The sequence below is a fragment of the Sinocyclocheilus grahami genome, unplaced genomic scaffold (assembly GCF_001515645.1).
Source record: "Sinocyclocheilus grahami isolate Dianchi unplaced genomic scaffold, SAMN03320097.WGS_v1.1 scaffold56.1, whole genome shotgun sequence".
Lineage (NCBI taxonomy): Eukaryota > Metazoa > Chordata > Actinopteri > Cypriniformes > Cyprinidae > Sinocyclocheilus > Sinocyclocheilus grahami.
Window position 1 is genome coordinate 354,098 of NW_015505235.1, and position 12,017 is coordinate 366,114.

General features: G+C 32.1%; 1 protein-coding gene across 1 annotated transcript in view; it reads right to left on the reverse strand.

The window, feature by feature from the left end:
* Window positions 1-4,302: 4,302 nt before the first annotated feature.
* The window catches only part of LOC107584023 (pleckstrin homology domain-containing family A member 5-like), a 164,891-nt gene continuing 157,176 nt past the window's right edge, over window positions 4,303-12,017 (reverse strand). Inside the window, exons 20-28 of the mRNA XM_016270428.1 lie at window positions 11,675-11,783; window positions 10,411-10,454; window positions 10,023-10,157; window positions 8,381-8,504; window positions 8,149-8,264; window positions 7,024-7,227; window positions 5,637-5,795; window positions 4,649-4,794; window positions 4,303-4,563 (exon numbers count right to left, since the gene is read on the reverse strand). Coding sequence (XP_016125914.1) covers window positions 4,416-4,563; window positions 4,649-4,794; window positions 5,637-5,795; window positions 7,024-7,227; window positions 8,149-8,264; window positions 8,381-8,504; window positions 10,023-10,157; window positions 10,411-10,454; window positions 11,675-11,783 — 1,185 coding nt within the window. The 3' untranslated portion in view covers window positions 4,303-4,415. The remainder of the gene's footprint in view (window positions 4,564-4,648; window positions 4,795-5,636; window positions 5,796-7,023; window positions 7,228-8,148; window positions 8,265-8,380; window positions 8,505-10,022; window positions 10,158-10,410; window positions 10,455-11,674; window positions 11,784-12,017) is intronic.

Sequence of the window (12,017 nt, forward strand, 5' to 3'; positions counted from 1 at the left end):
TGAGATTTATACATCATCTGAAAGCTGAATAAATAAGCTTTCCATGGATGCATGGTGTGTTAGGAAAGGACAGTATTTAGCTGAGATGCAACTATTTGAATATCTGGAATCTGAGAGTGCAAAAAAATCTAAATGTTGAGAAAATCATCTTTAAAGTTGTCCAAATGAAGTTCTTAGCAATGCATATTACTAATCAAAAATTAAGTTTTAATATATTTATGGCAGGACTTTACAAAATATCTTCATGGAACATGATCTCTACTTAATATCCTAATGATTTTTGGCGTAAAAGAAAAATCAATCATTTTGACCCATACAATGCATTTAATATTAATTTATTTCCACTTCTTTAAGAAGTAAATTACAATAAAAGTAGTGTTATAAACCACTGTAAAAATCAATGTAGATAATATGAAATTCTTTAGTTATTTGAAAGTTTTTTCGAAAATCTGACCGAAATAAAAGATGAATCATTTAAATTAGTATAGCATTATTAATTCATACTTGAGATACTTTGAAACAGGTAATGTACTTAAAAAAAATCTAAGTGGTGTAAAAACATTTATTAAAAGACGTTTAACATTATTATTCTTATTATTTCCTAAAACACAATAAATTGATTCTACCTGTTAAATATGATGTATATATATATTTTAAAAACATCATATATATATATATATATATTGTTTTGGGAAAATTATTTCAAATAATGTTTAGGTTGTAGATTCTCATGTAATCACGGTTTCTGTACTTGATGGTTACACCACGTGACATTTAATGAAAACATTTGTATAATATTGTTGCATTTTATTCTAACAAATATAACAAATGTGAGGTGTATTTGATGTATTACTTAGTAATAAAAACACTAATAAAACCCGTGATACGCAGAAAGTGGCGGTGGTTTGGTGAAAGCGAGTTACTGTATTTAGCCCACAGGTTTTCCTCTGATTCCGGTCTTAATGCTGGGTTAGAAACTGGTATCTGCAGCTTCTCTCGTCTGTCTCAGGTGGGGGGTTTCCAGACTCATCTAGAAATATAATGAGTCAGATGAACCTTTCTGACATTTAAACGTCTCTTGCTGGAAAGCACCACTAGATGGCGGCAGGTTCCGGATTATGGGATTTACACACCGGAACCAAAACCCAGAGCACGCACGAACTGTGTTTGGAGCATTTTGAGGGACAAATAATAAATACGCATTTTATTACATTGATATTTTCACATTTATGAAACACTGAAAATTATATGATCGTTTATGAGAAATGATTCGTGGGTTTTACACGATATGAGCGGCGGGGGGCGCGACACTGTTGCAGTACTGCATCGAGTCAGCAGATGGTGACAAAACTCCTAATTCGCCGCGTAATGGACTCAAGATCTTCCGCTTCGTACGTTAATATAAATGGAAGTACTAAATTCCAAAAGCCTGTTTTTGTCCTGTATTTAATTGTATAGTTTTGGGAGAGTGTTCTCTGTAAAGCCTCTGAGATCATATAATGAACACACACGCACACACACGTCTGGTCAGCTATCCTTGTGGGGACTCTCCATAGGCGTAATGGTTTTTATACTGTACAAACTGTATTTTCTATTGCCCTACACCAACCCTACCCCTAAACCTACCCCTCACAGGAGACTTTCTGCATTTTTAGATTTTCAAAAAACTTAATTCTGTGTGATTTACAAGCTTGTTCCCCATGAGTCTGTGTGTATTCAGGTTCAAGTCCCCACCAGGATATATATACAGGTGTACACACACACACACACACACACACACACACACTCATTTTTATATATAATAATATAATTATAAAATTAAGTTAATCAAAATAAAATATATTAAATAAAATAAAGTACATTCTAATATAATTTTTAAAATAATTTTCTTTTGTTTTACATAAAATGTATCATTTTTAATAATTTTATATTAAAAGTTTATAATTTTAATATATATTTTAACATGTACTTCACAATATTATCTTAATAAAATAATTCCCCCATTTTTATTAGATAGTTAATAAAAATGTTTACACACACAGTATGCCCTAAAGCACATACTTTATATAACAAAATAACATTTTTGACTTGTAGGTAAAAATGATATATCATTTATATAGAATTGTATAGATATTTTAATGAATCGTTTTCTAATTTTGCTAAACAAAAAGTTGTATTAATTTTAAGCTAAACATTGCATATTATATCTACATTTCATATTTAAGAAAATATATAATGTATATGTAATTTTTAAAATAAAATAAAAAAGAAAATGTACAGAAAATGCATGTATAATAATGTATACATGTACATATTTTTTTAATAAAAATGAACTAAAGTATGTACATTTTTAAATTCAGTAATATTCATCAGACAGAAAAAAGGAATCGAACGCTTTTCATATTTATATATAATATATACAGGTGTACACACACACACACACACACACACTCATTTTTATATATAATAATATAATTATAAAATTAAGTTAATCAAAATAAAATATATTAAATAAAATAAAGTACATTCTAATATAATTTTTAAAATAATTTTCTTTTGTTTTACATAAAATGTATCATTTTTAATAATTTTATATTAAAAGTTTATAATTTTAATATATATTTTAACATGTACTTCACAATATTATCTTAATAAAATAATTCCCCCATTTTTATTAGATAGTTAATAAAAATGTTTACACACACAGTATGCCCTAAAGCACATACTTTATATAACAAAATAACATTTTTGACTTGTAGGTAAAAATGATATATCATTTATATAGAATTGTATAGATATTTTAATGAATCGTTTTCTAATTTTGCTAAACAAAAAGTTGTATTAATTTTAAGCTAAACATTGCATATTATATCTACATTTCATATTTAAGAAAATATATAATGTATATGTAATTTTTAAAATAAAATAAAAAAGAAAATGTACAGAAAATGCATGTATAATAATGTATACATGTACATATTTTTTTAATAAAAATGAACTAAAGTATGTACATTTTTAAATTCAGTAATATTCATCAGACAGAAAAAAGGAATCGAACGCTTTTCATATTTATATATATATATATATAAGAACATCAACATTTATTTCACATGATATAAAACAGATGAAATATGAACATTTGCATATTGACTCTGATACATAACCTCTTCTGCGTCTCTGCTCTGCTCATTGTATGGTGTACAGTATATACATCATGAACTTTACAGTTTATACATCGAAGTTGAACACCAAACCCTGCTTATTGCTTGATCAACTGTTTTAAACGCTCACTCCTCGTGTGCTGTTCTCCTCAAACTAAAGCCGACCTCTGGAATACTCCTCTTAAAACTCTAATACTCTGTACTCGTCTCTCTAGTTAAATATATCTCAGCCATAGAAAAATAAAAGGTAAGCTGGAACATAAACCTTAACTGCCCCAAAAGCATTTTCGTTATGTAAAATACAACTGATGTTTTTCTTTTGATTTTGGAGTGAAATGTGACCCTGACATTTCTTTGTGAACTTCATACTGCTGTGCAAAACAAATGCAATCTTCATGCAGTCGAGAAGAATTTTTAGCAGTTAAATAATGCAGTCCTTTTTATATTTACATCATAACACCTGAGTTATGTTTTCATTAAGTAACACAAATTGGCTTTGTGTTTGACTTCACTTCCTGACAAAAACTAATTAAAATCCTCTCCGTTCCACAGAACAGCAATTAAAAGGTATGTGTTCATGCAAGTAATACAAATCATAAACAATGTTTATATTGTCGATAGAAATATCAGGATCGCCACCAAATATATTTTTGCTCAGTTTGGGCCTCTGAATAAAATTGATACATATGGGGAAAAAAAGTATATATATATATATATATATATATAAATACAGACAGACAGACAAGCTGGTTAATCACACTGACACGTTCAAGCAGGGCATTAAATAAAGTCTATCAAATGACTTTCAACTGACTCTTTTGAACGATTCTTTTTAGTGAATCAAAAATACATAGTCGTGCTTAATGTTTTTTTGATTCGCTAAAATCAAAAAGTTATAAAACACTCAAATACATAACAGGTTTAGTGTTAGTGGTTCCAGTTTCAGATACACAGTTATATTTAAAATGTTAAATATGTCAATGAATATATAATTTCATAAATAAATGAATGTAAGTTACAAATATATAGATGTTTAAATATATACATATATAAATTAATATAGAGTTAATACATATATAATTTCATAAATAAATGAACATATAAATAAATATACAAATTAATATATTATTCACTAAAAAGTTTCAAATGCAAATCCAAATAGTGTTAGTGGTTCCAGTTTCAGATACACAGAGCAGTAAGGAGAAGGTCTTTCAAATGTTCTGAAGGCAGTTTAATGGAGAAGAGAGCTCATCTTCAGTGCCCACCTGACATCAGTGTGCTGTGTTTGCTGTTGCTCAGCTCATACGACACGTCCTGCTCTTGACTAGAGGGCTTCTCATCCTCCTCCTCTTCCTCCTCGTCTTCCTCAGTGCCCACGCGCACCATGACGGCCGTCTGTACGCTGACACACACAGTGGAGAGTGGTCAGTCCTGAGTGAGCGAGAGTGTGTGTGTGTGTGTTCAGATCAGTGTGAAGCGGTTTGTACCTGTTCTGAGTGGCCAGAGTCCTGCGGTACTCCAGCTGACTCGTGTGTTTGGGCTCTGATTGGTCCTCGTTCAGCACCGGTTTAGGACCCGCAGCCTTCAGAAGAGACTCTTTAATGGAGGCCGATCGGGACAAGGCCGCTTTCTCCTGAGCACAGACACAAACACATCAAATACACAAACGCCATCACTGCTCCCTAAATGACTAGTGAGGGATATTTACATATTTGATGATATGTATTTATGTTAAATATATAAATAATATAAATGAAATAATTAATGTAAGGGTGGTCACGATACCAGTGCCAATAATAGTTCACCATTCTTGATCCCAGTTTTAATACCAATGCAATATCAATATGCATTAATAAAAATTGGCACATATAACACATAATAATAATATTATAAAGCTTGACCTAACCCAACCAGAATATTATATATAATAAATGTAATATTTTGCTTTATGACCATGATCAACTGTTTCTTTTAGCAGTGTTATTTTAGTATCATTAAGATGTTTTTTATTCATAGCTTTAATTAGGTTGTAACATTTTCCATATTTTTTCTTACAGTTTTAGTCATTTTGTTGTGCGCCTTTGACATTTTTATTATACTTTTTTTTTTTTTAAATGCCCATATAGTCTTTAATCATTTATTTATTTCAGTTTTAGTTACTGTATTTTGCTACACAAAGGTAAACTAAATAAATTTGAGAAATGTTTCCTTAGCAACTGGCTGGAATAAAATAAAGTTAAAGTTATTATTATTATTTTTTTTAGTTAATGATTATTTTATGTTTATGTTTTAGTTAACTATAACAACCCTAGGCAAACTTTAGTAGTAATATATATATATATATATAATTCTTTCTCTCAATATGTATATATACAGTATATATTGTAAATTGTAAATTACATATTAATATCATACTTCAAGTTTTTCCAGGACAGCTGTTCTTGGAAATGTTTGTTTGTGTGTATGAATATGTACCTTGTTCTCCAAGGCATTTCCAGATTCCACATCTTCAGTATTCTTGCAGTTTTCTTCTGCATCGGTCGGTTTGGTCGTCAGCTGTGGTTGCTCCTCAGGCGACGTGTCTCTGCGGTCGTCCTGCTCATCTGGAGAGATCACCGGGCTCTTCTTACGCATCTGAGGGAACAGAAGAGGAAGCGATAAGCAAGAAACGCTGGAGACGTTCACAGACATCCATTCTAAAGCCTGGCAGGAACACAGCGAAGCGAACCGGAAAACTGCAAAGTGCAGCGCTGTGGGGAATCATCAGCAGCACAGTGACTCATGGCTTTGAACCGGACAGAGCAGGTTTATGAGAGGAGGAGCCCTCAGGACCAGAGGCATGATGGGAATGTGACACGATGGTCCGTTATTGATGTATTCATGTCCTTTGGTAGTCTGAGCTGCTTCACTCATGTGAGACAGTGTAGGTCATGGCCGAGCATTTAAAAACCTCAGATGATACAGTCAACTAACAGGTTTATTGTCATATATATAACAGGTTTACTGTGCCATATTTCTGTCCTCCAAGTAAAACAGCAACAGGAGGCAACAAAATTCCCAGCCAATAACAACATACACTATATTGCCAAAAGTATTGGGACACCTCCTTCTAATGAACAGGTTTGACTACTTCAGTCATTTCCATGAGCACAAATCTTAACGTTTAAGCATATAATGATATTCCAGGGAATTGTGTGCTTCTAATTTTATAGCAACAGTTTAGACAGGACGCTTTTCTGTTCTAACATGACACTTCCAAAACTGTGGCAACAAAGATGGAAACATAATTCATGTATTTAAAAAAAAAACACTTGTGACTTGTACATATGGGTGCAGTCATTTTAGACACTTCCAAAACTGTTGCAACAGAGATAGAAATACAATTTTTAAATACATGAGTTATGTTTCCATCTTTGTTGTCACAGTTTTGGAAGTGTCTAAAATGACTGTACCCATATGTACAAGTCACAGGTGTTTAGTGATGAGTTTCTGGCTCAAGGTCTGCATTTAAAGTCACTCCGGAGGTGTCCAGCTGGCTTTCTGCAGACCGGTCAAGTTCTTCCACACTGACTCAATCAATCATTTCTTTTTGAACCTTGCCTTATACACAGAGGCACTGTCATGTTAGAAGAGAAAAGCATCCTGTCTAAACTGTTGCTATAAAATTAGAAGCACACAATTCCCTGGAATATCATTATATGCTTAAACGTTAAGATTTGTGCTCATGGAAATGACTGAAGTAGTCAAACCTGTTCATTAGAAGGAGGTGTCCCAATACTTTTGGCAATATAGTGTATCTCATGTTTAAAATGCAGAAATTACAAGCTGGCCAGTGTATTTTTAAGCACATAAACTCTGGTACCTGTAGGGTGTAGTAGGGGTTGTCTTTGGTGAAGGAGAGGCTGCGGGACAGCGATCCGTCCTCTCGTCTTCGTTCACGCAGCGCCCCCTGCTGGTGCCTCCTGATTCGCTCCATCTGCTCCTCCACGCTCATGCGTGTTCGGCCCACCTCTACAGCGCTGCTCATGTGCTCAACCGCACTGCGCGGACGGTCCTGCGGCTGGGACTAAACACACGCATATTACACTGTACATGCATACACAAATGCATATACTTAACAAATGTTAATATAAAATAAGCAAAAATTATATATTAAAGCAAAATGTGTATATTATATATATATATGCATAAACAAACACATACGTATTAAACAAATATTCATGTAAAATACAAAAATTCTATATTAAGCAAAATAATTTTTAATGTATAATTATCATAGAAATATTATTATATAATATAGTATTTTCATTAATATATATATATATATATATATATATATGTGTGTGTGTGTGTGTGTGTGTGTAAACATACATATATATGTATGTGTATTATTAAATTATATATATATATATATAATTGAATACATTGAATAATATGAAATGTATACACACGCATATTTAAATTGGATGCATTAGGATGTATTTTAGATTATATATTCGTATATTAACACAAAATATTACAAAAACTAGTACAAAAATGTATATTAAAAATAATATAAAATATATTATTAAAGCTAATATTATAAAAAATTATCAAGTATTAACTTAAAAAAATTAATTATATATACATGAATATTTTATATGATATATTCATTTATTAAAATATACACAACTATAAAAACTAATTTATTAACTTATGTTATATTAAAAATACATAAAATTGAATCTAAAATGCAAAATAACCTTTTTATTTCTCAGATGATAACTGGAAGCTAAAGTCATGCCACCAGCACAGCATATTATTGTTTCAAATGTTTATTAGTCTGTGTTAAGCCAAATCTAACCAGAAGAATTTAACCAACCAGCACAACCATTTGTTTTGCAAAGTCAAACACAATTCACATTTTTCCTCAGAAAATCTACATTACATTCTATTAAACATGATTTGTAAAGCAGTATGTGGTCTACAGAATAAACTGCATCCTTACTGTTCTGGGATCAGGTTTCTTGCTCTTCCTCAAGGTGACATAAGAGGCGATGGTGGAGGATTCAGGCATGGGTGATTTAGTCCTGGGACTGACCACTCCGACGGGGTACACTACACCTGACACACAGAGACAGAGAGAGATCAGCGGCCAGCAGGAACACCTTTAGGACTTTAAGTGATATATGCAGAGATAGAAGTGATAAAGAGTTATGTTTGATGTGTTTGTCAGGCACCTTTGGTGACACCGGGCAGCTCTTTCTCTGCTGTCTGCTCAGATTTGTCTTCGCCGTTGCTCTCGTCGACCTCGGCTACGGTGGTGAGCTCCGGCTCGCTCTTATACAGTCTGTAATCGGGCCCCTGAGAGCAGAGATTTCACCCGTTTACACATGATTTACCCATTCTGCTGGCATTAGGTGAAGGTTATGATCATGGATTACATATTAAAATGGGAACAAAAAACAAACTAAGCCTCACAAAGGATGAGCTACAAAACCTACGCGATGCTGCTGATCTACTGGATGTCTTACAGGAAGCGCTCAAGGATGAATGTTTGTAAAAACCAAGAGGTTAAAAAGCAAAAAAACACTTGAAATAAAAACCAAGTCAACCCAAATGGCTTTTTGAAAAATTTGTTTTTTAACATGAATATTCTGCCCAAAATGAAAACGGTGAACTATTTCTTCATTACAGAGGAAAAAGGAAAAATAGCACTATACAAGCTTGTAGTGATATGAGGATGAGTAAATAATGACACAAATGGCTTTTTTAGGGTGAAATATTCCTTCAAAAGCTGGTATCTAAAGAGTAGGCGACTGACATAATGCAGGCACATAATTTATGCAATTTAATATTTCAAATAGGCTAAATAAAATAGAAATAATAATTTATTTCATTTAGAAATGTTTAATGGCTGCTCTTATTGGTATTATTATTATTAAAATATACTTCATTTATTTATTTTAATAACACTGAATAACCTAAAGTATAGGTAGTGGTTTTATTTTTTAATGTATTTATTTATTTGACAAAGTTAAATAATGTATAGGTGGTCAGTATAAATTAAAAACAAAAATTGGGGAAAAAATCAGCCAGAAATTGTGTAAGATGTTAAATCATGTATAGGTAGTCAGTAAAAATTTGAAAGAAATCAGGCAAAAATTATTCAGAATGTTAAACAAAGCATAGGTGGTCAGTCAAAATTGAAAAAAAAAATATATATATCTGTCAGAAATTGTTAATGATTTTAAATTCTGTACAAGTGGTCAGCAAAAATTAACATAAAAATTCGAAAGAAATCAGGCTGAAATTATTTAAGATGTTACATTATATACGGGTGGTCAGTAAAAATGTATACAAATTTAAAAAGAAAATAAATAAAAATTGAAAAAAAAACTGTCTGAAATTGTTTACAGTGTTAATGTAAATGGGGTCAGTATAAATTGATTACATAATAACTGGGGAAAAAATCTGTGTGAAATTGTTTATGACATTAAATGATGTATAGGTGGTCAGGAAAAATGTACAAAAATTGGAAAGAAATCAGGCTGAAAGATGTTAAATAATGTATAGGTGGTCAGTAAAAATGAATACAGATTTTTAAAAAATCTGTCAGAAAATGTTTATGACGTTAAATGATGTATAGTTGGTCAGGAAAAAACTAAAAAAATCAGGCAGAAATAACTGAATATCCACTGATGAGGCTGAGATAATGGGGAATAAACGCAAAGCGGATGTGTTTTTTTCATCTGAGAATGGCAGATCGCTAACAAACACAATCTAATCTCAAAAGCAAACTGACGCTGGGTTTCTGAAGCGATGGCGATGGGTTAATGAAGATGGGATGGGATGGGCGAGGGGGTCACAGCTGCGTCTTACGCTGTGGGCGCCGTTGCGCTGGGCGGCCTTGCGGTCCTCGGGCCGGTGAGGGGTGGTGCGAGGCGCATGAGGAGGCCGGTCTCCCCCCTCATAAGAGTACGGGAGAGGAGGACGCGGAGGCACTGAGTCTGACTCCTACACACAACCCACAGTCACGGCCAACAACCAACCACAGCAGCACAATACAGGTCAACTCGTGCTGAGGATCGCTAGTGTGTGTCTGTCTATGTGTTAGGGCTGGGACAATAAATCGATGCATCGCGAATCGTGGATCGATTCGGAGATTTTCGGAATGCATCATGATTCTCTCTGGAATTGAAGTGTGTGTCCGTGCACTCGTTTAAACAATTACACAAACATTATCATGAGGTCGGGAATAACCACTTACTTCACTTTTATGCAGGTTTGACAGGGGGTTTGCGCCAGGAAAACCTACAAATACAGGAGGTGGAGGGTAAAATCTTTATGAATTCATGGCTGCTAGTGTTGCTTTTCTTAACTAAAATGAAAACTACGGTTTCAGTTAATTGAAATAAAGCTGGAATTAAATAATAAATAAATATAAGATGAAAAACCCTGACAACTAACTAAAATGCGTTTTAATACTTATCACTAAAACTATAGTTTAAATAAAAAATCAATTCAAGGTAAACTGTGATATAAAAAAATGAACAGACTAATAAAAATGACAAAAATGTAAACAAATAATACAATTTAAACTAAAATTTAAATTAAATTGTTAATAAATACTATAACAGTATATAAATAATATTAATATAACTAATAATAACTGCTAAATAGCCGGCAAATTAAAAAACATGTAAAAACGATAATAATTGCAAAATAAATCTTAATATATGAAAATGCATGAATTAAAATAAGACATTTTGAAGTATAAATATAGAGTTATAAAATGGAAATGGAAAAAAGGTTTACAAATTTTGTTTGAGGTATCATTGGAAAGTATTGTAAAGATACATTTTCATGACAAAATGTATTAAAAATACATGTGAAAATGATAATTGTAAAATAAATCTTTATATTAAAATGTATAGTTTTAAATTCAGACATTTTAAAGTATAAATCTAAATACAGAATTATTAAATGGAAATGGGAAAAAGGTTTAAAATGGTATACTTTTTGTCTTGTGTTATTATTGAAAATTACTGTAAAGAATTTTTTTATGAAAAAATATATGATGCATATAAAAAGTACAATAATAATTCAAACATACATTTTAATACATGCAAATGTACAGATTTAAAAATACACACATTAAAGTATAAAACTAAATATAGAATTATAAAATGGAAATTGGAAATAGTTTTAAAAATATATTTTTGTCTTGTGTTATTGTAAATTATTAATGAAGAAAAAGGTGCATGAAAAATACATGTTAATAAATAATACAAATACATAAACATATATAAAGTATAAAAATTGTAAAATAACTCTTAAATAACATGAACATCTACAGATTATAAAAAGATTTTTAAAATGATAATTTTCATGCTGAGGCCAATAGAAACATTGGCAGAACAAGTAGAAATCTGAAGAAAGTGTCATTACTGTTGCTCATGTCTGTTAGTGAAGTGTTGTTGATTATCAGTCAGATAATATCAGTGTGGAGTGTGTTTTTCTTGTTCTCTCACTGGGTTCTGCGTTTCTCTTGGGTTTGTTCTTGTTCAGGGCCTCGATCACATCCTGAATCCTCCACAACTCCTTCTGGATCTGGACGTGTTTTTGGCTGGGGGGCTCCGTCTGCACACACACACACACACACACACACACACACACACACACAGACACACAGACACACAGACACACAGACACACAGACACACAGACACCTCAGCTCAATGTCTATTGGAGTCATCTTCAATATACACTATAATGCCAAAAGTATTGGGACACCCCCTTCTAATGAACAGGTTTGATTACTTTAGTAATTTCCACGAGTACAAATCTTAATGTTTAAGCATATAATGCTATTCTA